The sequence below is a fragment of the Neolamprologus multifasciatus genome, chromosome 10 (assembly GCF_963576455.1).
Source record: "Neolamprologus multifasciatus chromosome 10, fNeoMul1.2, whole genome shotgun sequence".
NCBI classification, from domain to species: domain Eukaryota; kingdom Metazoa; phylum Chordata; class Actinopteri; order Cichliformes; family Cichlidae; genus Neolamprologus; species Neolamprologus multifasciatus.
The window spans coordinates 23939679-23967402 of NC_140448.1; the positions used below are offsets into that span (position 1 = coordinate 23939679).

At 41.1% G+C, this 27724-nt stretch overlaps 1 protein-coding gene across 1 annotated transcript; it reads left to right on the forward strand.

Moving 5' to 3' along the window:
* The first annotated feature begins 15647 nt into the window (after positions 1–15647).
* LOC146510276 (tripartite motif-containing protein 16-like) lies at positions 15648–19089 on the forward strand. Its single transcript, XM_085174174.1, has one exon. The coding sequence runs from the start codon at positions 16118–16120 to the stop codon at positions 17717–17719; it is 1602 nt and encodes a 533-aa protein (XP_085030300.1). The 5' UTR covers positions 15648–16117; the 3' UTR covers positions 17720–19089.
* Positions 19090–27724: the final 8635 nt, after the last annotated feature.

A 27724-nucleotide genomic window follows, 5' to 3' on the forward strand; every position in this document is an offset into this window, starting at 1 on the left:
CGTAAATCAGGGTGGAAAATAAGTATTTGGTCAATAACAAAAATACAACTCAATACTTTGTAACATAACCTTTGTTGGCAATAACAGAGGTCAAACGTTTACTATAGGTCTTTACCAGGTTTGCACACACAGTAGCTGGTATTTTGGCCCATTCCTCCATGCAGATCTTCTCAAGAGCAGTGATGTTTTGGGGCTGTCGCCGAGCAACACGGACTTTCAACTCCCGCCACAGATTTTCTATGGGGTTGAGGTCTGGAGACTGGCTAGGCCACTCCAGGACTTTCAAATGCTTCTTACGGAGCCACTCCTGTGTTGCCCGGGCGGTGTGTTTTGGATCATTGTCATGTTGGAAGACCCAGCCTCGTTTCATCTTCAAAGTTCTCACTGATGGAAGGAGGTTTTGGCTCAAAATCTCACGATACTTGGCCCCATTCATTCTGTCCTTAACACGGATCAGTCGTCCTGTCCCCTTGGCTTTATTAAACATTGTTAAATGGAACGGCTTTTTCCATGACGGAGAGCGGGTTTGCTTAAAGTTCGAACTCCTTGATCAATGCCTGTGGGACTATATAGGGGACCGGAAAAACCAGGGTCTCCCCATAAGCGAAGTCAGGCCAATTTTAGGTCAGCTCACTAATGCTCTGTCCCACCTGGGTTCTGTGGGAATAGTGCATGCTGACCTCAAACCTGGAAACATCATGGTTGTAAACCGCCATGAGTCTCCCATCAAAGTCAAACTTATAGACTTTGGCCTCGCATGTCCTGCGTCTGCAGTGATGCCTGGTGACCGTGTGGGGACGGTTGGTTATAGTGCACCTGAAGTTATGCTTGGCCTTCCTTACAATGAAGCAAGTGACATGTGGTCTCTGGGGCTGGTAGCTGTGGAGCTTGGTACAGGGGTGCCACTCTACCCTGGAAATGAAGACTATGATGTTTTGAAATTCATCATAGAGACTCAGGGTCAGCCACCAGATCATGTTCTAGACTCTGGCGTGTACACTGAAGACTATTTCATTGAAGACAACGACAACCAACAGCGCTGGACATTTAAGACTGACCAACAATTTCAGTACGAGACAGGATATGAGTCCCTGGAGACAAGATACATAAAACTGACGCGTCTCGATGACCTCGAACAAGTAATGATGTTTAGAAGAGGACCAGAAAATGGCCAACGTTTGTTTGTAAGCTTAATTAAACAGATGTTGGCCTTGGATGCAAACCAGCGCATAACACCGTCGGAGGTTCTCCGGCATCCCTTTTTCAACCCTAAGAGTTCCCCTTGCATTGACATCAGTGCTGAAAGACCACAAAACCCTGTGGTCTTTCAGCACCCTTCAAACTTGAAATGCAAGAGATCAGAGAAAATCAACTGCAGTTTTCAAAACTCGGTTGAATTTTCTCAGCAAGTATTCATCCACACGTCAGCCAGCCCATCCTTCAGCTCAGATGAGGTTGAAATAGTTGAAGGGAGCATTTGGGAGTGGGAAACCACTACAAGGTAGAGGCTTTCCTCGGAGAAGGGGGCTTTGGTATTGTAGCCAAATGCCGTGATACCAAAACCAACCAAGCTGTGGCTATTAAGGTGAACAAGAGCTGCCCTGATATTCTGCAACAGGCAAAACTGGAAATTTTCATCCTGGAGCAGCTGCGAAGGTTGGATCCAGATGCCGCCAACATTGTTCAATGGAACGGCTTTTTCCTTGACAGAGAGCGGGTTTGCCTGAAATTTGAACTCCTTGATCAATGCCTGTGGGACTACATACGGGACCCGAATAACCGGCGTCTCCCCATAAGCGAAGTCAGGCCAATTTTAGGTCAACTCACTAATGCTCTGTCCCACCTGGGTTCTTTGGGAATAGTGCACGCTGACCTCAAACCTGGAAACATCATGGTTGTAAATCGCTATGAGTCTCCAGTCAAAGTCAGACTTATAGACTTTGGCCTCGCATGTCCTGCGTCTGCAGTGATGCCTGGTGACCGTGTGGGGACAGTTGGTTATAGTGCACCTGAGGTTATGCTTGGCCTTCCTTATAACGAAGCAAGTGACATGTGGTCTCTGGGGCTGGTGGCTGTTGAGCTTGTTACAGGGGTGCCACTCTACCCTGGAAAAAAATATTATGATGTTTTGAAATTCATCATAGAGACTCAGGGTCAGCCACCAGATCATGTTCTCGATCCTGGCGTGTACACTGAAGACTATTTCACAAAAGACAACTACAACTACAACCAACAACGCTGGACACTTAAGTCCGCCCAACAATTTAAATACGAGACAGGATATGAATCTTTGGAGACAAGATACATAAAACTGACACGTCTGGATGACCTCGAACAAATAATGATGTTCAGACGAGGACCAGAAGATGGCCAACGCTTATTTGTCAGCCTAATTAAAGAGATGTTGGCCTTGGATGCACACCAGCGGATAACACCCTCTCAGGTTCTACGGCATCCCTTTTTCAACCCTGGCCTCTCCAACAGGTTCCCAAGTATCAACATTGAAAAACCATACAGAGTCAATCTCCAGCATGGCATCTTCCACCCTGGACAAAAGTAATAAAAACACAAACTGGGGTTGGAAAAGGATATTAACAGCAAATTACACTGGAAATATTAATTAAGCTGCTCCAATAATTATCACTTTGGCTTTTTTTTTTTTTTAAATTTTCACTCTCCCCACCCCAACCAGTCGCGGCAGATGGCTGTCCCTTCCTGAGCCTGGTTCTGTCGAAGGTTTCTTCCTTTTTAAAGGGAGTTTTTCCTTCCCACTGTCGCTAAATGCTTGCTCATAGGGAATCTTCTGATTGCTGGGGTGGCCAAAACTCTAGGGGAACTAGTAATTCTTGTGAAAATTAAAAAAAAATAAGCCTACCAATATTCAAAGCAGAGCAGCGGACACCTTACCATCACATCAGTCCTTTAATCCGACCTAAAACACCATGTTTACAGAAATAAATTCCATACAAATTGGAAATAAATTGTTGTTTTTGATTGTTTATAAATATATAGTGCTACCCTTCAGCCTCCCAGTAGACATACCTGTGTTATAAATGTGAAACTCCTCTGATTTTCAGAAAAGTTGACCTCTGACCTTGAAGTCAAGGTCACTGAGATTTAAGCTTCACAGAGATTTTCAGTAGATGCAACCATGGTATTGATTTGACAAATCTACACTATCACAAACTTGGATGTCCACAGCGCCTCGCCATATACCAAAGATTAAGAGGTGGATCTTTTCTAGGTTTTTATAAAGATTACAAAACACAAATAACAAAAATGCCAACGCTGTTGTCATTTTGGACAATGCTATTTTGATGTTGTCCAATGTAGTGCAAAAAACCCCAAAACAAACCCAAAATGTAATAAATAAAGTAAATAAGGTACAGTGGGGCAAAAAAGTATTTAGTCAGCCACCGATTGTGCAAGTTCCCCCACTTAAAATGATGACAGAGGTCAGTAATTTGCACCAGAGGTACACTTCAACTGTGAGAGACAGAATGTGAAAAAAAAATCCATGAATTCACATGGTAGGATTTGTAAAGAATTTATTCGTAAATCAGGGTGGAAAATAAGTATTTGGTCAATAACAAAAATACAACTCAATACTTTGTAACATAACCTTTGTTGGCAATAACAGAGGTCAAACGTTTACTATAGGTCTTTACCAGGTTTGCACACACAGTAGCTGGTATTTTGGCCCATTCCTCCATGCAGATCTTCTCAAGAGCAGTGATGTTTTGGGGCTGTCGCCGAGCAACACGGACTTTCAACTCCCGCCACAGATTTTCTATGGGGTTGAGGTCTGGAGACTGGCTAGGCCACTCCAGGACTTTCAAATGCTTCTTACGGAGCCACTCCTGTGTTGCCCGGGCGGTGTGTTTTGGATCATTGTCATGTTGGAAGACCCAGCCTCGTTTCATCTTCAAAGTTCTCACTGATGGAAGGAGGTTTTGGCTCAAAATCTCACGATACTTGGCCCCATTCATTCTGTCCTTAACACGGATCAGTCGTCCTGTCCCCTTGGCTTTATTAAACATTGTTAAATGGAACGGCTTTTTCCATGACGGAGAGCGGGTTTGCTTAAAGTTCGAACTCCTTGATCAATGCCTGTGGGACTATATAGGGGACCGGAAAAACCAGGGTCTCCCCATAAGCGAAGTCAGGCCAATTTTAGGTCAGCTCACTAATGCTCTGTCCCACCTGGGTTCTGTGGGAATAGTGCATGCTGACCTCAAACCTGGAAACATCATGGTTGTAAACCGCCATGAGTCTCCCATCAAAGTCAAACTTATAGACTTTGGCCTCGCATGTCCTGCGTCTGCAGTGATGCCTGGTGACCGTGTGGGGACGGTTGGTTATAGTGCACCTGAAGTTATGCTTGGCCTTCCTTACAATGAAGCAAGTGACATGTGGTCTCTGGGGCTGGTAGCTGTGGAGCTTGGTACAGGGGTGCCACTCTACCCTGGAAATGAAGACTATGATGTTTTGAAATTCATCATAGAGACTCAGGGTCAGCCACCAGATCATGTTCTAGACTCTGGCGTGTACACTGAAGACTATTTCATTGAAGACAACGACAACCAACAGCGCTGGACATTTAAGACTGACCAACAATTTCAGTACGAGACAGGATATGAGTCCCTGGAGACAAGATACATAAAACTGACGCGTCTCGATGACCTCGAACAAGTAATGATGTTTAGAAGAGGACCAGAAAATGGCCAACGTTTGTTTGTAAGCTTAATTAAACAGATGTTGGCCTTGGATGCAAACCAGCGCATAACACCGTCGGAGGTTCTCCGGCATCCCTTTTTCAACCCTAAGAGTTCCCCTTGCATTGACATCAGTGCTGAAAGACCACAAAACCCTGTGGTCTTTCAGCACCCTTCAAACTTGAAATGCAAGAGATCAGAGAAAATCAACTGCAGTTTTCAAAACTCGGTTGAATTTTCTCAGCAAGTATTCATCCACACGTCAGCCAGCCCATCCTTCAGCTCAGATGAGGTTGAAATAGTTGAAGGGAGCATTTGGGAGTGGGAAACCACTACAAGGTAGAGGCTTTCCTCGGAGAAGGGGGCTTTGGTATTGTAGCCAAATGCCGTGATACCAAAACCAACCAAGCTGTGGCTATTAAGGTGAACAAGAGCTGCCCTGATATTCTGCAACAGGCAAAACTGGAAATTTTCATCCTGGAGCAGCTGCGAAGGTTGGATCCAGATGCCGCCAACATTGTTCAATGGAACGGCTTTTTCCTTGACAGAGAGCGGGTTTGCATGAAATTTGAACTCCTTGATCAATGCCTGTGGGACTACATACGGGACCCGAATAACCGGCGTCTCCCCATAAGCGAAGTCAGGCCAATTTTAGGTCAACTCACTAATGCTCTGTCCCACCTGGGTTCTTTGGGAATAGTGCACGCTGACCTCAAACCTGGAAACATCATGGTTGTAAATCGCTATGAGTCTCCAGTCAAAGTCAGACTTATAGACTTTGGCCTCGCATGTCCTGCGTCTGCAGTGATGCCTGGTGACCGTGTGGGGACAGTTGGTTATAGTGCACCTGAGGTTATGCTTGGCCTTCCTTATAACGAAGCAAGTGACATGTGGTCTCTGGGGCTGGTGGCTGTTGAGCTTGTTACAGGGGTGCCACTCTACCCTGGAAAAAAATATTATGATGTTTTGAAATTCATCATAGAGACTCAGGGTCAGCCACCAGATCATGTTCTCGATCCTGGCGTGTACACTGAAGACTATTTCACAAAAGACAACTACAACTACAACCAACAACGCTGGACACTTAAGTCCGCCCAACAATTTAAATACGAGACAGGATATGAATCTTTGGAGACAAGATACATAAAACTGACACGTCTGGATGACCTCGAACAAATAATGATGTTCAGACGAGGACCAGAAGATGGCCAACGCTTATTTGTCAGCCTAATTAAAGAGATGTTGGCCTTGGATGCACACCAGCGGATAACACCCTCTCAGGTTCTACGGCATCCCTTTTTCAACCCTGGCCTCTCCAACAGGTTCCCAAGTATCAACATTGAAAAACCATACAGAGTCAATCTCCAGCATGGCATCTTCCACCCTGGACAAAAGTAATAAAAACACAAACTGGGGTTGGAAAAGGATATTAACAGCAAATTACACTGGAAATATTAATTAAGCTGCTCCAATAATTATCACTTTGGCTTTTTTTTTTTTTTAAATTTTCACTCTCCCCACCCCAACCAGTCGCGGCAGATGGCTGTCCCTTCCTGAGCCTGGTTCTGTCGAAGGTTTCTTCCTTTTTAAAGGGAGTTTTTCCTTCCCACTGTCGCTAAATGCTTGCTCATAGGGAATCTTCTGATTGCTGGGGTGGCCAAAACTCTAGGGGAACTAGTAATTCTTGTGAAAATTAAAAAAAAATAAGCCTACCAATATTCAAAGCAGAGCAGCGGACACCTTACCATCACATCAGTCCTTTAATCCGACCTAAAACACCATGTTTACAGAAATAAATTCCATACAAATTGGAAATAAATTGTTGTTTTTGATTGTTTATAAATATATAGTGCTACCCTTCAGCCTCCCAGTAGACATACCTGTGTTATAAATGTGAAACTCCTCTGATTTTCAGAAAAGTTGACCTCTGACCTTGAAGTCAAGGTCACTGAGATTTAAGCTTCACAGAGATTTTCAGTAGATGCAACCATGGTATTGATTTGACAAATCTACACTATCACAAACTTGGATGTCCACAGCGCCTCGCCATATACCAAAGATTAAGAGGTGGATCTTTTCTAGGTTTTTATAAAGATTACAAAACACAAATAACAAAAATGCCAACGCTGTTGTCATTTTGGACAATGCTATTTTGATGTTGTCCAATGTAGTGCAAAAAACCCCAAAACAAACCCAAAATGTAATAAATAAAGTAAATAAGGTACAGTGGGGCAAAAAAGTATTTAGTCAGCCACCGATTGTGCAAGTTCCCCCACTTAAAATGATGACAGAGGTCAGTAATTTGCACCAGAGGTACACTTCAACTGTGAGAGACAGAATGTGAAAAAAAAATCCATGAATTCACATGGTAGGATTTGTAAAGAATTTATTCGTAAATCAGGGTGGAAAATAAGTATTTGGTCAATAACAAAAATACAACTCAATACTTTGTAACATAACCTTTGTTGGCAATAACAGAGGTCAAACGTTTACTATAGGTCTTTACCAGGTTTGCACACACAGTAGCTGGTATTTTGGCCCATTCCTCCATGCAGATCTTCTCAAGAGCAGTGATGTTTTGGGGCTGTCGCCGAGCAACACGGACTTTCAACTCCCGCCACAGATTTTCTATGGGGTTGAGGTCTGGAGACTGGCTAGGCCACTCCAGGACTTTCAAATGCTTCTTACGGAGCCACTCCTTTGTTGCCCGGGCGGTGTGTTTTGGATCATTGTCATGTTGGAAGACCCAGCTTCGTTTCATCTTCAAAGTTCTCACTGATGGAAGGAGGTTTTGGCTCAAAATCTCACGATACTTGGCCCCATTCATTCTGTCCTTAACACGGATCAGTCGTCCTGTCCCCTTGGCAGAAAAACAGCCCCATAGCATGATGTTTCCACCCCCATGCTTCACAGTAGGTATGGTGTTCTTGGGATGCAACTCAGTATTCTTCTTCCTCCAAACACGACGAGTTGAGTTTATACCAAAAAGTTCTACTTTGGTTTCATCTGACCACATGACATTCTCCCAATCCTCTGCTGTATCATCCATGTGCTCTCTGGCAAACTTCAGACGGGCCTGGACATGCACTGGCTTCAGCAGCGGAACACGTCTGGCACTGCGGGATTTGATTCCCTGCCGTTGTAGTGTGTTACTGATGGTGACCTTTGTTACTTTGGTCCCAGCTCTCTGCAGGTCATTCACCAGGTCCCCCCGTGTGGTTCTGGGATCTTTGCTCACCGTTCTCATGATCATTTTGACCCCACGGGATGAGATCTTGCGTGGAGCCCCAGATCGAGGGAGATTATCAGTGGTCTTGTATGTCTTCCATTTTCTGATGATTGCTCCCACAGTTGATTTTTTCACACCAAGCTGCTTGCCTATTGTAGATTCACTCTTCCCAGTCTGGTGCAGGTCTACAATTCTTTTCCTGGTGTCCTTCGAAAGCTCTTTGGTCTTGGCCATGGCGGAGTTTGGAGTCTGACTGGTTGAGGCTGTGGACAGGTGTCTTTTATACAGATGATGAGGTCAAACAGGTGCCATTCATACAGGTAACGAGTGGGGGACAGAAAAGCTTCTTACAGAAGACGTTACAGGTCTGTGAGAGCCAGGGATTTTCCTTGTTTGAGGTGACCAAATACTTATTTTCCACCCTGATTTACAAATAAATTCTTTACAAATCCTACCATGTCAATTCATGGATTTTTTTTTCACATTCTGTCTCTCACAGTTGAAGTGTACCTCTGGTGCAAATTACTGACCTCTGTCATCATTTTAAGTGGGGGAACTTGCACAATCGGTGGCTGACTAAATACTTTTTTGCCCCACTGTATATACTACATAGTATAAAAAAAATTGAGTGGTCCACAATGGGGTCAATGAACAGAATGAAGGAAGTAAGTCTTTTATATGACAATGGTGTGAAAAAGCGTTTTCCTATTTATTTGTATGTTTGTCACACTTAAACATTTCAGATCATCAAACATTTTTTTCTTTTTTATGTAAAAAGAAAAGTCCTTTAACTGTCCAGTTTTATTGATGTTATGATGCTTCTGCCACTGGTTTGTCATTAATAAATCAGACTTTGGCTGCTGCAGCAGAAAAAGACAAAGAGAAAATGTAATCACACAAATCAGAGGTGCAGATTTACACTTTACCTGAAACAGAGCAAAAGTGCTTTTTAAATAGGTTAATGAATATTAAGTAATATAGGCTAGATGTCTGGACATTACTAGTTTCATTTGGGCCTTCTGGGCCATTAGTCCTCTGGCTTATTGCCAGTTAACAGCCAAATAGCTTGTGTATTTTATTATCTTAGTGTGCTAAAGATTCTAGTTCTTATTCTGGTCAAACTGTGCTTTATTATTTGTTTACAGCACAGCTACAGTTCCAGGTGACTTCAAGTCAAAAGGATACTACATGTCAATGGCCAGCAGCCTGTAATCAGTTTGAATATTGCAGTAAATGTACCTGGATCTGTTTCTATTGGGTTGTGAATTTGGTCTCACTGTTACATCCAACTTTTAGAGTGGGATAAAGACAAAAAGAAAGAAGAGAGAATGGATTTGTAGTTAGAAATTGAAAGTTGCTTCTGTTTTGCCCACACACATTGATGATGATTTCACATCACTAAGCAGGTTATCAAATGTGGACAGAATGTTAGCAGAATGTTATAATTCTCATAAGATTCTGTTTTTGTATCATTCAATACAATGTGTTTATGTGTGACATACTGATATGAATCATAGTATCTTATGGAATTCCAAAAATGGCTGCCAGGACAGCTGCCACCACACTGATGTGACACACTACAAATCAACTCTTTGATGCTCTGTGCTGAGTCTGCACAATAACCTGCACTTAAACATTTATTTAATATCACGTACACATATACACATACTGTCCCTCAAGAAGACACTGAGAAAAAATAAAGAATAACATTGAGACTGTAACTTTGCCATAAGTAATAGGTGTCAAACTCTGGCCCGCTCTTACTATTAGAGCTGGCCTACTGGTATTATACAGCTAATATATATATATTGTTTAGTATTAAGCTTTGCTTGATCCATATTCAGTTTTCCAGCAAAACGTATTTGAGTCCATAAGAAAAGATTCATTCTTATATCTGGAGGAAGATTTTTTTTTCAATAAATATTAATGTTAGCCCACGACTTTGTTCCTGTTTTGAATTTTGGCCCACTGTGTATTTGAGTTTGACACCCCTGCCATAAGTCATTGTTGATTTTGTCTTCACTCTCCATCCCCTGCCAAGCTGCACCTGTGATTCTGCGGCTGCTCGCTGATGAGCTGACAGATAAGATCTTTTCTTATCCTCTGCATCCTTACCCTATCACCTCTGCCTCCCACAGGGCGCCAGCCTGCCCTGTTGAAACACTATTTTTTTTTCAGTGTTTCAACTGAAAAAATAGAATGCCATTGATAAAAAAAAATAGAATGCCTGTGATCCCCTGTGATGTCATCATCTTCTGTGATGTCCCCTGTGATGTCATGAGAGAAAAAACCCTTAAATAGGAGCTTTGCTCTGTTAAACTTTGCTGCTCAACGGACCTTGACCTGACAGTAAGCAAACCCTTTTGGAGAGTTTTGAGAGAATTTCGCGTTACTTAGCAATTCACTGACCAAGCCGACACATTTCACCATGTCAGCTAACCCATCCTTCCGCTCAAATGAGCTTGGAATAGTTAAAGGGAGCATTTTGGGAAACCACTACAAGGTAGAGGCTTTCCTTGGAGAAGGGGGCTTTGGTGTTGTAGCCAAATGTCGTGATACCAAGACCAACCGAGCTGTGGCTATTAAAGTGAACAAGAGCCGCCCTGATATTCTGCAACAGGCAAAACTGGAACTTTTCATCCTGGAGCAGCTGAGAAGGTTGGATCCAGATGCCGCCAACATTGTTAAATGGAACGGCTTTTTCCATGACGGAGAGCGGGTTTGCTTAAAGTTCGAACTCCTTGATCAATGCCTGTGGGACTATATAGGGGACCGGAAAAACCAGGGTCTCCCCATAAGCGAAGTCAGGCCAATTTTAGGTCAGCTCACTAATGCTCTGTCCCACCTGGGTTCTGTGGGAATAGTGCATGCTGACCTCAAACCTGGAAACATCATGGTTGTAAACCGCCATGAGTCTCCCATCAAAGTCAAACTTATAGACTTTGGCCTCGCATGTCCTGCGTCTGCAGTGATGCCTGGTGACTGTGTGGGGACGGTTGGTTATAGTGCACCTGAAGTTATGCTTGGCCTTCCTTACAATGAAGCAAGTGACATGTGGTCTCTGGGGCTGGTAGCTGTGGAGCTTGGTACAGGGGTGCCACTCTACCCTGGAAATGAAGACTATGATGTTTTGAAATTCATCATAGAGACTCAGGGTCAGCCACCAGATCATCTTCTAGACTCTGGCGTGTACACTGAAGACTATTTCATTGAAGACAACGACAACCAACAGCGCTGGACATTGAAGACTGACCAACAATTTCAGTACGAGACAGGATATGAGTCCCTGGAGACAAGATACATAAAACTGACGCGTCTCGATGACCTCGAACAAGTAATGATGTTTAGAAGAGGACCAGAAAATGGCCAACGTCTGTTTGTAAGCTTAATTAAACAGATGTTGGCCTTGGATGCAAACCAGCGCATAACACCGTCGGAGGTTCTCCGGCATCCCTTTTTCAACCCTAAGAGTTCCCCTTGCATTGACATGAGTGCTGAAAGACCACAAAACCCTGTGGTCTTTCAGCACCCTTCAAACTTGAAATGCAAGAGATCAGAGAAAATCAACTGCAGTTTTCAAAACTCGGTTGAATTTTCTCAGCAAGTATTCGTCCACACGTCAGCCAGCCCATCCTTCAGCTCAGATGAGGTTGAAATAGTTGAAGGGAGCATTTTGGGAAACCACTACAAGGTAGAGGCTTTCCTCGGAGAAGGGGGCTTTGGTATTGTAGCCAAATGCCGTGATACCAAAACCAACCAAGCTGTGGCTATTAAGGTGAACAAGAGCCGCCCTGATATTCTGCAACAGGCAAAACTGGAAATTTTCATCCTGGAGCAGCTGCGAAGGTTGGATCCAGATGCCGCCAACATTGTTCAATGGAACGGCTTTTTCCTTGACAGAGAGCGGGTTTGCCTGAAATTTGAACTCCTTGATCAATGCCTGTGGGACTACATACGGGACCTGAATAACCGGCGTCTCCCCATAAGCGAAGTCAGGCCAATTTTAGGTCAACTCACTAATGCTCTGTCCCACCTGGGTTCTTTGGGAATAGTGCACGCTGACCTCAAACCTGGAAACATCATGGTTGTAAATCGCTGGGAGTCTCCAGTCAAAGTCAGACTTATAGACTTTGGCCTCGCATGTCCTGCGTCTGCAGTGATGCCTGGTGACCGTGTGGGGACAGTTGGTTATAGTGCACCTGAGGTTATGCTTGGCCTTCCTTATAACGAAGCATGTGACATGTGGTCTCTAGGGCTGGTGGCTGTTGAGCTTGTTACAGGGGTGCCACTCTACCCTGGAAAAAAATATTATGATGTTTTGAAATTCATCATAGAGACTCAGGGTCAGCCACCAGATCATGTTCTCGATCCTGGCGTGTACACTGAAGACTATTTCACAAAAGACAACTACAACTACAACCAACAACACTGGACATTTAAGACCGCCCAACAATTTAAATACGAGACAGGATATGAATCTTTGGAGACAAGATACATACAACTGACATGTCTGGATGACCTCGAACAAATAATGATGTTCAGACGAGGACCAGAAGATGGCCAACGCTTATTTGTCAGCCTAATTAAAGAGATGTTGGCCTTGGATGCACACCAGCGGATAACACCCTCTCAGGTTCTACGGCATCCCTTTTTCAACCCTGGCCTCTCCAACAGGTTCCCAAGTATCAACATTGAAAAACCATACAGAGTCAATCTCCAGCATGGTATCTTCCACCCTGGACAAAAGTAATAAAAACACAAACTGGGGTTGGAAAAGGATATTAACAGCAAATTACACTGGAAATATTAATTAAGCTGCTCCAATAATTATCACTTTGGCTTTTTTTTTTTAAATTTTCTACTCCCCCCACCCCAACCAGTCGTGGCAGATGACTGTCCCTTCCTGAGCCTGGTTCTGTCGAAGGTTTCTTCCTTTTTAAAGGGAGTTTTTCCTTCCCACTGTCGCTAAATGCTTGCTCATAGGGAATCTTCTGATTGCTGGGGTGGCCAAAACTCTAGGGGAACTGGCAATTCTTGTGAAAATTAAAAAAAAAAAAAAAGCCTACCAATATTCAAAGCAGAGCAGCGGACACCTTACCATCACATCAGTCCTTTAATCCGACCTAAAACACCATGTTTACAGAAATAAATTCCATACAAATTGGAAATAAATTGTTGTTTTTGATTGTTTATAAATATATAGTGCTACCCTTCAGCCTCCCAGTAGACATACCTGTGTTATAAATGTGAAACTCCTCTGATTTTCAGAAAAGTTGACCTCTGACCTTGAAGTCAAGGTCACTGAGATTTAAGCTTCACAGAGATTTTCAGTAGATGCAACCATGGTATTGATTTGAAAAATCTACACTATCACAAACTTGGATGTCCACAGCGCCTCGCCAGATACCAAAGATTAAGAGGTGGATCTTTTCTAGGTTTTTATAAAGATTACAAAACACAAATAACAAAAATGCCAACGCTGTTGTCATTTTTGACGACTCTATTTTGATCTTGTCTAATGTAGTGCAAAAAAACAAAACAAACCCAAAATTTAATAAATAAATTAAATAAGGTATATACTACATAGTATAAAAAATTTTAGTGGTCCACAATGGGGTCAATGAACAGAATGAAGGAAGTAAGTCTTTTATATGACAATGGTGTGAAGAGCGTTTTCCTATTTATTTGTATGTTTGTCACACTTAAACATTTCAGATCATCAAACATTTTTTTCTTTTTTATGTAAAAAGAAAAATCCTTTAACTGCCCAGTTTTCTTGATGTTATGATGCTTCTATGTGTGACATACTGATATGAATCATAGTATCTTATGGAATTCCAAAAATGGCTGCCAGGACAGCTGCCACCACACTGATGTGACACACTACAAATCACCTCTTTGATGCTCTGTGCTGAGTCTGCACAATAACCTGCACTTAAACATTTATTTAATATCACGTACACATATACACATACTGTCCCTCAAGAAGACACTGAGAAAAAATAAAGAATAACATTGAGACTGTAACTTTGCCATAAGTAATAGGTGTCAAACTCTGGCCCGCTCTTACTATCAGAGCTGGCCTACTGGTATTATACAGCTAATATATATATATTGTTTAGTATTAAGCTTTGCTTGATCCATATTCAGTTTTCCAGCAAAACGTATTTGAGTCCATAAGAAGAGACTCATTCTTATATCTAGAGGAAGATCTTTTTTTCCAATAAATATTAATGTTTGCCCGCGACTTTGTTCCTGTTTTGAATTTTGGCCCACTGTGTATTTGAGTTTGACACCCCTGCCATAGGGGGTCTTCTTATTTTTGAGGGTTTCTCTGTTTTCTCCATCTTACAGCAGGGTCTTGAGGCAACCGTTGTTATTTGGCGTTATATAAATAAAAGTGAATGAATTCCAGCAATGCACCTTAAAGATCTTGGAGGACTGCACAGCAGCATGTCTCGCGTGGGCAAAACCCCAATGTTATGTTTTTTTATTTGTTATATTTGTAAATGAAAAAAAGAAATCTTATAAAAGTTACTTTCAGTTTCACACCAATCTGACTGCTCCCTTTCCTGGAATTAAGCACACTCGTCTATTTACCTCTCTGTTTACAGACTGTTCACCTCAGGCGTTAGGCACACCCTCTCTTAACATAGTCATGTGACAAGTTGAAAAACAGGAAATATCCATAAGCTCTAGCTCAAATAATTAACAAAAATATTTGTTTTATTTCTCTTTTCCTCTTTATTCATTTTTTGTGTTTTGTGTTTTAAACAAAGAAAATGAAAAACAAAAAGTTGATAAACTTAAGTGTGGAATAATGTGCCCTTCACTCTGACACCAGCAGATATTTTTTTCAATGCTACTGCCCTCTAGCACCACTGTTTTTTCTATCATTGACAGGCCTGAACTTGTCATTGCCCGTGGGTTTTTGTCTCACAGTTTTGTTTTGTTTATTATTATTCTTTGTTATTTAGTTTCTGGGATGAGTTGGTAGTTTTGATTCAGCTGTAGCCATATATATTGATTCCTGTGTTTTGAGTTTTCTGGAGTCTGGATTATTATTTTTGGATTATTTTGTTTGTGTTTTAGAGTAGTATTTACAGAGTTTGCAGTATATTTTTTCAGTTTTGCCGATGTTCTGTCCTTCCCCATTCTGCATTAATCTTTATTCTAACAGTATGATTTTATCTTTTCATTTTCAAAGGAGCTTGCAAAGAAAAGCGTCTGGACTTCTTTAAGTTACTTGAAGACGTTTCACCTCTCATCCGAGAGGCTTCTTCAGTTCTAAGGTCGTGGAGAGTCCCAGATATAAACCTGGTGGGAGTGTAATTAGGCCCATATTTGTTATTTACATGTTAAATGCTTGACCTGTAATCTGTATATTCTGTATGTTTCAAGCCAGACTTAAAAGAACTCTTCAGCATTAGTGATGTCTCACATCAACTGTTAAGCTTATTCTAAACTTGTTTTGGCTCCAGTCTATTCTGATCCATTCCCAGTATTTAAAATTATATAATCTACATTAAATGTACTAAAATGTTTATTTTTTGACAATTACAAGTCCATTTTTCTTATAAATTTGAGTCAATTTAATGTTTCTCTACAAAGGTATAAAGGCATAAAGGGATCAGTGTTGAACATTACTAATATTTAGTATTGCTAATTGTATTCCTAGTGAATTGTTGAGTGAGTAACACTTTCCAATGTAAACATACAATTACAATTCTGTTTATATCTAAAACACTTTCAGTTTTACACCAATACTCCCTTTCCTGGAATGAAGCACACCTTTTTAAGCCCCTCCCTGTTTATAGAGTATTTACTTCAGACTTTACTGATCTGCCGGTCATGTGATAAGATGCAAAATAGAACATTTCCATCTACTCAGGTGAGTGTCTCTGCATGAAACAGCTTTTATCTGGAAACAGAAAGTAAGATGTCATGTGAGGGGAGAAGAAATGGCGCAGCAAGTAATTGAGCTGGATCAAGGCAAACTCATTCCCTCCCCTTTCACTCAGCAGCCAGTTAAAATATGGATCTAAACACCATGTGATCAAATGGGAGCGCTGAAAACACCACACACCACGGATCAGTGTCTCAGTTTCAGAAGGCATTGAATGGAGCTTTTCTTTAGTAAGGGAAAGTGAAACTTAATTTATCTGGAAGAGAAATGGCGCATCAACTGATTCCGCTGGATCAAGAAAAATTTAGCTGTTCCATCTGTCTGCAACTTCTAAAGGATCCAGTCACTATTCCCTGTGGGCACAGCTACTGCATGGACTGTATCAAAAACTACTGGGATGAGAAGGTAACACACAGCTGCCCTCAGTGCAGAGAGATTTTCACACCGTGGCCTGTCCTGGTGAAGAACACCATGTTAGCTGACTTAGTGGAGGACCTAAAGAAAGCAGAACATCTGACAGCTTCATCTGATCATGTCTGTGGACCTGAAGATGTCGATATTCAGCCTCACTACAACGTATCTCCACCAAAGAAACACAAGCTCATCAAAGCCACTTCAAAGCTTCAGGAGAACATCTGCCCTCGCCACGATGAGGAGATGAAGATTTTCTGCCGCACTGATCAGCAGTGTATCTGTTATCTCTGCTTAATGGATGAACACAAAGACCACGTCACAGTGTCAGCTGCAGCAGAAAGAGCCGAGAAGCAGAAAGGGCTTGGAAGAAATCGGCAAAAATTTCTTCAAAGAATTCAGGAAAGAGAGAAAGATGTGAAGATAATTCATCGAAAAGTGGAGGCTATCAATCTTTCTGCTGATAAAGCTTTCAGAGAATGTGATAAAGTTTTCAAAGATTTGATCAGTTTCATTGAGAAAAAGAGCTCTGAGGTGAAGCAGAAGATCAGATCCAAACAAAAATCTGAACAGAACAGAGTCAAAGAGCTTCAGGAAAAAATAGAGCAGGAGATCAGAGATCTGAGGAGGAGAAACACTGAACTGCAGCAGCTCTCACTGACAGAGGATCACCTCCATTTTCTGAAAAACTACTCCTCACTGTCACATCTGAGTGCATCTACAAACGTACCCACCTACAACAATCTTACTCTGCAGTACTTTGAGGATGTGACTGCATCTGTGTCACGGACCAGAGATAAAGTGAAGGCTCTTCTCAGTGATGAATGGCCCAAAATCTCAGTTGGAACGACCAAAGCAGATATTTTACTGCCTCAAGGAGAACCCAAAACCAGAGACCAATTTTTGAAATATTCTTGTCAGATCACTCTAGATCCAAATACAGCACACACACTGTTGTCACTGAGTGACAGCAACAGAAAAGTAACACTGATGAGTAGAAACCAGTCATATCCAAGTCATCCAGACAAATTCCTTGAATGGTGGCAGGTCCTGAGCAGAGAGGGTCTGACTGGACGCTGTTACTGGGAGGTGAAGTGCAACGGGATGGTTGGAGTAGCTGTTGCATACAAGGATATCGGCCGTAGAGGGACCAGAGAGGAATGTGGATTTGGATTGAATGACAAATCCTGGTCATTAACAGTTTCAGGCAGCGGTTATGAATTCAAACACAACAACATTCCCACTCCCATCCCAGGCCACCTGTCCTCCAGAATAGGAGTATATTTGGATCACAGGGCAGGAACTCTTTCTTTCTACAGCATCACTGAGACCATGAATCTTCTCCACAGAGTCCAGACCAGGTTCACTCAGCCTCTCCATGTTGGACTGTGGCTTGCAGAAAAGGCTGGACACACTGCTGAGGTGTGTGAGCTCAAGAAGAGAATAAACATAAAATAGTAAAATTTGATGCCATGTTGAGATGTGTTTAACCTGTTAGAGATGAATCTTTATGGATATAAGTGTATTCTTTAATTTCTTTGATTGTCTTGTTTTCACCAGCTATTCAGTTAAAACTGTTTATTTGGCAAATCTATATTTTTCTTATATAGTTTATATTTAACCACTGTTTTGTTGTAATGTTAGCAGGAAAAACTCACACAAATATAAATTGATATGAAAATAACTTCAGTATGTTTAAAAATACAGAAAAAGTAATTATATATCAGATGTGTTTGATTCAGGGTTATTATGGTGTTTGCATTTTTAATGTACTTTTCATTTTTAGATTTAAATTGGTGGAAAATGATTGTAAATGTTTAATTTCAGTTATGTTTTCATGAACCTTTTTTTATTTACTGCTGTTTGTAAAATAAAGTGAGCAATGTACACTAAAGTTTCCTGTTTCAAGAAATAAAATATCACTAACATGATGGATGGAAACTTTTGTTAAGAGACATTTAAAGTGGAGCATTCAATAATGTCAAATAATGATGAAATTTAAGAAAGTATAACCTTAAAAACATACATACTGTAGGTCTACACTAATTTAAGTGGGAAAATATGGATGTAAAAGTTGAATTGGAAAGAAATTTAAATATAAGAGAAGAAAAAGTTTTCATAATAAGAAAAGCAGGAAGTAAACTAGCAAAGTGGAAAATGAAAATGAGATATTTCAATGTACGGATCATTATTTCAAGATGTAGTTATTCATGTAAATTTTGCTGTAGTGGCTTTGGATTGATTGAGGATTTTACAGATATAACAGATTTTTGGAACTGGTGATCATTTAGATCCATTACTAGCAATATGTCTGTCTGATGTATCAGATGGAAAACTGATATATTTGTTAAGAATTCTGCTCCATATTGACAATATGGCGAGTTGCCTACTTAGGTAGGTTGAGGGGTTTAAATATTACAGGGCCCAAAGTGTGCCAAGAACATATTCACCACACCATTACATCATTGGCACTCTAAACTTGATAAAAGGTGGGCTTGAGTCATACTTTCATGTTGTTGTGTCTATTATCAGTAGCTCCGTGCAGGCAGGCAAAGAGTGTGAAACTGCAGCGCCTCCAAAGCAGGTCGACTTATAGAGCGATGCCCAGATGAAGCCGAATGAAACCTTAAAGCTACTTTTGTAAAAGAAAAAAAAGATATCTTATAAAAGTAACTTTCAGTTTCACAGCACTCTGACTACTCCCTTTCCTGGAATTAAGCACACCTGTCTAAGCCTCCCTCTGTTTACAGACTCTTTACCCCAGGCATTAGGCACACCCTCTCTTATCACAGTCATATGATAAGTTGCAAAACAGGAAATTTCCATAAGCTTCAGATCAAATAATTAACAAAAAGATTTAATTTCTTTAACTTTTCCTTCCTTTTTTGTGTTTTATGTGTCAAACATAGAAAGTGAAAAAAACACCTTAATAAGTGTGGAATAATGCTGTAAACATACACGGCAGACCCGGGTGGAAATTCATGCTTTGCAGCATACTTTATTGGCTCACGCGGTTGCTGTTCACAACGCTCCCAGAGCTGCAGCTCTCCCGCTGCCAGCTCAACATAACAACAACAACCCCAACCACAGGACCCAGTACAATATTTAATTCGGCGGGGCGTGATTGCGGATGCCGTACAGGTGCGCCCGCCTCCTTTGCGCGGCACCGCAGGCCACGCCCCGCCACAAATGCACTTTGACAACAGCAGATTTTTTTCAATGCTACTGCTCTTTAGCACCACTGTTCTTTCTCTCTGTAACAGGGTGCCCCTTAGCAGCTGGAATCACAGTGAGATGGATCAAGGCAAGAGCAGGGGGACAAGTAGTATTTGTTTGTCTTACAGCTCTCCTTACAAACAATTCACTCCCCTAATGACAACTGGCAGCCTTAAATACCTTCAGCTGTCACAGACTAAAGCATTATTCCACACACAGGTAAATTCTTAAATCCCAACCTTCCACCACAGTATACAACACATCAACTTGAATAAATACATGTATAAATACATTTCACATTTTCATATTAATAAATATTTTACACTTTAATCTTACGCCAAACATTATTATAAATACCCCAAAACCCAAGCACAAAAGATTCCCCACACTCTCTTAACCCATGGTCTCTCCCGGAACCTTTAAAGGGTGTCTGGACCCTCAGGGAAACATTTGCCCAAACACCTTGGAGAGTACACAAGAGAGAAAGGTGAGTAATCACATCTTACAATCACTTCTTTGCACCCCCCTTTAATTCTAGACCTGCACACACACATTTGCATTAATTCTCCTTACTGGTAAACTTTATTTCCTCTGAATCGCAACCTTTTCCTTTTCACAGACAACCACCACAATTTTTAATGAGCAGCAGCTGTGCAGGACCTGAAACAAGGGTACTGAATGATTTTATACAGATTATAATATAAATAATAGAAAGGCAGTCCTCTTCCTTACACTTTCATTGACCACCCTGACCTCTCCATGGCCCCTGGGTTTTTGTCTGAGTTTTGAGTTTTGGCTTATTTTGATGTTTATGGTTTATGTTTAAGTCCTTTAGGTTATCTAAGTTAATTTTTACTATGCCTAAGTTGCCATTATAGTTTATTGTTTTTTAGATTCAATTTGTGTCTTCTACCCCTGTTTGAGTTTCCCTCGCCCTTTGTTTTATGTTTGCGTGTCTTATGTTAAGTTCGTGATGTCATGTCTGCATTCCATTCTGCTTCCTGTTTTACTGTGAAAGTCTCTGTCCAGTATGCAGTGTATCTAGTTTTTCTTCCCCTTGTCTCATTAGGTCTGATTTATCCCAGTTGTGTTTCCACCTGTTCCCATCCTCTGATTATATTTCTGTGTACTTAAGTCCTCTGTCCTCCTTTTTTCAGTGTCAGGTCGTCTGTTGTCTTTTGTGCCATGTCTCCATGGTCCAGGTATTTTTGTATCTACACCAAGTTTCGTGTTTATTTTTAGTTTTCCCAGTTTCAATTGTTTATTCTCGTCTTTGTTTGCCTTATGCATTACTTTGCATTTCTCCATCAGCCACTTTAAACGGCTCGCTTTTTGTCTCAAGTTACATTCCATGTTCCATTTTGTTTGCACTTGGGTCTACTATTCATACTTCACACAGTCAGCTACTCAGCTAGACTGTAACAAGTGGTGCGGGAACAAAAAGGGAGTCAACAGAGTGAAGAAGAAATGCTCAGTGCATCATAGGAATCCTCCCTAATTTTAAGGTGTGGGGAAATATGACATGAAGGGTCCCTACACTAGTATAATTCATTTGCAGTTGTTTGCGTTTTATAACCAGAAATCCGCATGTGATGATTACATCATGTCAATCTTACAAAGAAATGTTTGGCTTTCTACGCCTGAGATGGATATGTCCCTTGTGAAACCCAGTTATGATTACTAGAAAGAACAGCACTTTAAAAAAGTTTTTATTGTTATTGGGATAACAAAGCATCTTTTATCCATAATACATTTACCTAAACAGAGATTGGAAAGTTGCATTCTAATAGGTAATTAGGCCTGTATTTGTTATTTACATGTTAACCCTTTAAAGCCGGTCGGAGAGGATACGCTCCGTTTTGCGTAACTATTTTTAAATCCTGGTAGCACTGCAACCACGTAAGCTAGCGCAATAATTTTTTTTGCATATGAAACCGGAGGAGTTGTACTTACATCTTACGCCATCAGCTTGTCTTCGGTCACAGTTTCCTTCCACAGATAGCTTTGCAAAAACTGCATAAAAAGCACTTGCAGCAACAAAAACATAATATTCCAGAAACACACTTTGCTGATCCGATCAGCTGTTCATAACACTTCCTACGTTAGAATAGACGTCAGCGCAAACTTTTGCATGTCCGCCATTACCTGCCCGAAACCGGAAGTGACGTAATTTTGCGGAAATGTAGTTTTTTACCATCAGGGCCTCATGAGCCTTTATTGGTGTTCTTAAAAGTTATGTTTGACTTTATGACTTTCTGTGTCGTTTCTGGGATGCTTAGGACTCATATTGCACTGCTGGAAATAGTTTATTTTGATGCATATGCTGCTTTTTTGCAAATTTGCACTATAATATTTATTTTCGTTTTTCCTGCAGTATATAAAAATTGGTGTATTTCAAAAATAAAACTATGAAGACACTCAAAATAAATTTCCTGTGGTGGGAAACTATTTTGTGCAACTTTTTTGTATTTACAGTTTTGAGGGATAAGCCTCTTAAATTTCTCTAACTAGAAATATATGTTAAAAAAACGAAAACGATTTTACATTTTTTTGTAGTTTATTGCACTTTTTTGCAATTTATGTAATGACTATGCACTTAATGCAGACATATTATTAAAATTTAGGCTGTAATGGTTGTATTGATGTATAGCAAAAATATAATATAAGCTCTGGCGGGCTTGGTTCTATGGTAGGTCTTAAAGGGTTAAATGCTTGACCTGTAACCTGTATATTCTGTATGTTTCAAGACATTAAAAGACTAAAAGATTAAAAGACTTAAAATAACTTTTCACCATTAGTCATGTCTCATCAGCACATCAGCTGTTAAGCTTATAAACACATTACAACTTCCTCACCTCTTTTCAGAAAGTTCAGCTTCTTCGCCTCTTTTCAGCAGAAACTTCTTCTTCTTTACTTCTTTTCAGCAGAAACTTCTGCTTCTTCACATCTTTTCAGCAGATAGTTCAGCTTCTTGAGCTGTTTTCAGCAGATTCCACTATAACAGCATTCACACTGCATTTTCGCAGTAAATGCAACTTTTTCTAGTTACATTTGGTTCACACCTGTTTTAGAGTATAGGTGCTCAATGATAATTTTACATTCTCAGTCTTTTTTAGCTCAAAATACACTAAACACTTGTTACGGGCCCAAGGAATGGTGCCACAATAACAAAGAAGAAATCCCTGCAAATACAGGTAAAGTTCAGGAGCAAGGAAGACAGTGCACTTGGTTTGCCTCTCAGATTGCATCTCTTATTCAAGTTTCAATAAACATGAACAACATTAACAATATCCATGTGTGCATGACTCTTTCAGTCCCAGTGTCCATATCTGTCCATTTTCCACAAGTAGAAAAATAAATGGATTCACACTCTACACTATCCACTATTTTACATGTGCTTCATGTGATCACTCAGTGAAAGCAAAGCAAAAATACACACATGCTCTTGCTTAAGCAATTGAAAGCCACTGTAATCTACAGTGAATTTACAGCAATATTCAACTGTATTTAAAGTAAACCACACTCATATCTGGTTGAAATTAAAGTGGACAACTGTACCGGTTCTGAATACTGAAATTGAGCAAAAATAAACACACATCATTTACAGCACACTGAAGATGAAACTCACTTTTGCATAACATGGGCAACTTCCTTCTATTTCACATGTCATTAACACTCACATATTAAACAGCTTTATACTTTTCGTGGGGTGGTGAATGCAGTCAGATGTCTGGACCCCTCCGCGATAAAGCCTTGGTGGTAAGCCTTACCCTGATCTAAGATGGAAAACCATCTGTAGCCTCCGAGTGAGTCAATCAGGTCCTGTATGCGGGGGAGGGGGTGCTGATCTGGCACAGTCTTTTTGTTGAGGAGCCGGTAATCAATGCACAGGCGCAATGATCCGTCTTTTTTTCCTCACACAAACAATAGGGGCAGCATATGGTGAGTGTGATTTTACAATCCCACCCCTTCACAAGCAGCTCCTGAATATATTCTTTAACCTCCCTGTACAACGGCTTTGGGACTGACGCATAAGCCTTTTGGACTGGGGTGTCATCTTTGAGTCTAATTGACATTGGGAGATAGGGTATACATCCAATGTCACTGCTGTCCCGTGCAAAAGCAGCTGATTCCTCATTCAGCATTTTCTCGACTGTTCTCTGTTGTTCTGAACTAAGGTGACTGAGGTCAACCGGTGGCCGCCACAGGTCAGCAGAGGGAGTACCAGGAGAGGCCACATTAACTTCAGCCTTCAATACACAAGCTTGTGTTGGACCCCATCTCTTCGCCTAGCTCAAGAACTTTGGCAACATGTTGGATGGAGCCAAGTTGGGACCTCTTTGGCAGAGTGAATTTTGACAAACCAAGTAGTTTGTGTGGTTGTAAATTGGCACTCTAACAAATGGTTGTTTGTTGTTACTGATTTCTAGCAATCCTTCTCCCACACTAAGCTGCTCTAGCATGGCGCTATCCTCTAGTGGCTCATACAGGACAACAGGGTTGGAAATGTCAAAGGTAGATAGTACTTTACATTGCACATTTACCGTTTTACCAGGTAGAACATAAACATTTTCCTTCCCTACCCTAATGGTGGTTATACTGTGGTTTGACTCTTTCTGCAGATTGATAAAGTTGACCATGGCTCTTGCCTGTTCTTCCTCCACTCCTAGGGCTTTGCAGAGAAGGCTGAGGATCATAGTGTGTGCATCTGCATCACACTTATGACTATTAATCATCCCTTGGAGGACATTAGCTCCCAGTATTGGCTGGGGGAGGGGGAGCTGGCTGATTAGGAAGGGTACTTCCATTGTAAGGTTGGGATTGGTGTTCCCCGGGAGATTAACTGTTAGCTCCACCCACCCATCATATGGATTGGCTGTCCATTTGCTGCACACAGGTCAAGGCTTTCCCCAGGATCAAGAAGTTCTTGTAAGGGCCTCACTGCATATTGGGGAATGAACGTCTCCTTCCATGATCTATCAATGATGTTCACTTGCGAGCCAGTATCAAATAGTACTGTGACAGCATAGGTGAAAAACAATTTCACAAATTTATTTATGTTGCAAAAAAAGTAGTGCCACTCTTAGATATCGCTATAATATAATTACAGTGATTTTTGTAAAAGCACTGATTGCAATACTGCAACCTCAATATTAGACACATAAGTGTCTTAAGCAAAGTAAAAAGCACCATACCGACGAGAGAACAAGATGACGTTGCAGAAAATGCAGAAATCAAGATTAATAGTCAACATATTGGCAGAAAGAGAGCGTGTTACCATAAAATGTTTCCAAACACTGTGCAGACTGCTAAATACAGTCGTAAACTCTTCAAGCAGAGCAACAAACCAGGTTAAGGAGATGTAAAAATAAAGCGGGGTATGTACGCCGTGAAGTCTGACACAAATATCCAGAATATGACCAGAAAATCATGGAGGAACTGATTGTGAACGATGACAGCGATGACTGAGGTGACGACCTGGTAGATTTTTCCATCCCATTAAATCCCGGAGTAACGGGAATCTCTTTGGCATGAAAATAGTCCGTTTCATAATAGTTGAGCTCTTTTTCACAAAGTTTCTGAACATTTAAGTAAACAAATTTCAGCCAACATCGATAAATGATGGGTCAGTATCGGCCCATCGGTGAGGAAGAGCTGCGATGTGTAATCGCATGGTTTTCAGTCATTAATATTTACATTAAATTATTGTATTTCCTCATCAGTTTCCTCACTATCGCGTATTTAGTTTAGGTTTTTTTTTTTTTTTCTTGGATTATAACAAAAGTTTATGGATCTTTTCTATCTTCTGTATGAAAGACAAGCTTTTAAAAACAAATCCATCGAAGCCACAGATCCACAGATCCACAGTTAGTGTTATTGTTAAATACTGACCTCAATTCTGTTTTTTCCCAGTGGTCCTAATCCTCTTCCGTAGAGACCGGATGTGGGGTTGTACATTTTCGGTAGCTTTACTTTGTGGTCAATTGCTACTGCGAAGATATTCTCCAAAGTCATGTCCAAAACTCGACAACAGAAAGCTCGCGTTAAGTTACAAAGAGCAGAAGGTGGGAACACTCACCACTGTTGTGTCATAAAAAAAAAAAATCTAATGATCAATTTTGACATTTAAAGAGTTTAGATCGATCAGTTGTTTACATCACTCAACACAAGCAGAACTGCATCACTGCAGCAGAAGACACATCGTCCACATTCAGAAGCACATCTCTGTATAGTGACAGTTCTTATGATGATCGGATATGGGTGGCATAGGGTCAAAAAAGTTGGATTTGATGCGCCTGCAGTGGGAACGTAGCCCAAGTTTGTATTGACAACATTAAGGAAATGATATTGGTTATGACTTTGTTAGCGAGCTGAAGGATGGCGTTGGTGCTTTGGATGGTTCTCGTTTCGACAGGCAGATGTTTTCTGGATTGTGCGTCTTCTTGTCATGTTGGTCATGTGTGTAATGACGTTGCTTCCTTTGTGTGTCTGTTGGTCTTGTTTTGAAAGAGATTTCTTCAAAGTGTGGATTCAAATTCAAGAATCTGAACAGATTAAATAAATATACAAAACGTAACATTTTCTTTATGTGCGTACACAGATTTTTTATTATTATTATTTTTCTCCATTCCTTTTTCCAGATGTGTGAAAGTTAAAGGAAATGTTTGCAGCTGTCTCTTTAACTGAACGTTCGTTGACGGTGTCTTGCTTGGATTTTCTTTTCCGAGCCATTGGTTGATGTTCGAAGCTCTCCGTCTCCTTTTCAGCAGGTAAAAATACTTGTCAGGGTTTAAACATGGCGACCGACTCTGACTCCTGAGTACACAGCATCTACATTTCCAAGTCTAAAAATAGAGCCAAGGCAGGAATATTGAGCATCTTTCAACAAGGCAAAGGATTTACATGTAAGGAAGCATAACAAGCATGATAAGCAAATATAAGAAATATTCATGCATACAGGTGAACTTTAATCATATTCACAGCAGGGCTTAGCAGAAATAAAATTAAAATCTCAAAACCTGATGAGGAGCAAAGACAGCAGGACTGTAGATACACTGAGAGCTAATTAGGAAACAAACGCAGGTGAAAGTAATGAGGACTGAGCCGAGGATCGATAAAGGAGAGTGAGGAACCACAAAGGGGCACACAACAGAGGTTGTGAGGAGGATTACCAAAATATAGCATAAAAGAAGCACAAAAACACCAAAAACCTGAAGTCCAAAAAAAACTGCAGTTCCTCTGAAGGCCACTGGAGGCTCCAGCAGTTCTCCCAGGTTAACATGTGTTTACAGACTGATACAAAGCACAGCTCTGGTCTGTGTAGATCCTCCTTAATAAAAGCATACAGGAAGATCATTTTAATTTTATAGCTCCTCTAATTGGATACCATTAAGTTGGGTGGATCGTGTGTTTGATGAAGTGAACATCTTCACAGATGATCGCATCACGCTTCAAATCAGAATGAAGGATGTTGTAAAGCACTAAAGTGGTGCTGTCACAGAATTTTTTTTATTTATTTTAAACTTCAATTTAAATCTTTAAAATCAGCAGAAAGCTAAAAGTGGAACTGAATCTGCTGTCCCAGCCTCTTCTGTAACTGATAAGATGAAAACTTCCAGAAGGCTGTTTACCACACACGATTTACAGCTCCATAGAGCCCTATTCATTCTGCAGTCACTCAAGAGCACCCCCTGCAGGAACAAAGAGTGATTTTTGTCCTCCCCTATCATTTCCAACCACGGGTTTAGTAATTTGAGATCAAAATTTTTGGTGGGGCAGCCAATCAAATTTCTGGTGTGCAGTGTCGAATATTTCATCTGCTTTTGAGCACGTGCACATGACGTGCTCACTCCTGCCTCTCTGGTGGTGATTTGAATGTACGCTGCAGTTACCAGCTGCATCCAGCAGAGGGACGAAACACGTGGTGAACTGGACCCACCATGGGGCCAAAGCAGGAAGTGCATGTGGCGGCAGGCCTGGACTGCAGAGCTCAGTCTGCACATGTGAGGCTTTGAGCTCTTCTGTGAGGATTCATAGAAACAACAGCAGCTTTTATTCGTGTTTTCCCTCCGCTCGCTATGAGACCTGCTGAACTACAGGCCAGCAAGCGCTCTGTGGGCCGTGGGTACATACTCAGCTTTTCAGGAAGGTTTCTCAGTGAAGTGACCCCGAAGAGCTGGCTGAGGGTCCAGAAACAGCTAAAAAAGGTGCTTCAGAGCTTCCTTTATTGCCTGTTTTTTTTTTAGC

Excerpts from the sequence above, each read along its gene's own strand:
- LOC146510276 (XM_085174174.1), top strand. The coding sequence starts at position 16,118 with ATGGCGCATCAACTGATTCCGCTGGATCAAGAAAAATTTAGCTGTTCC.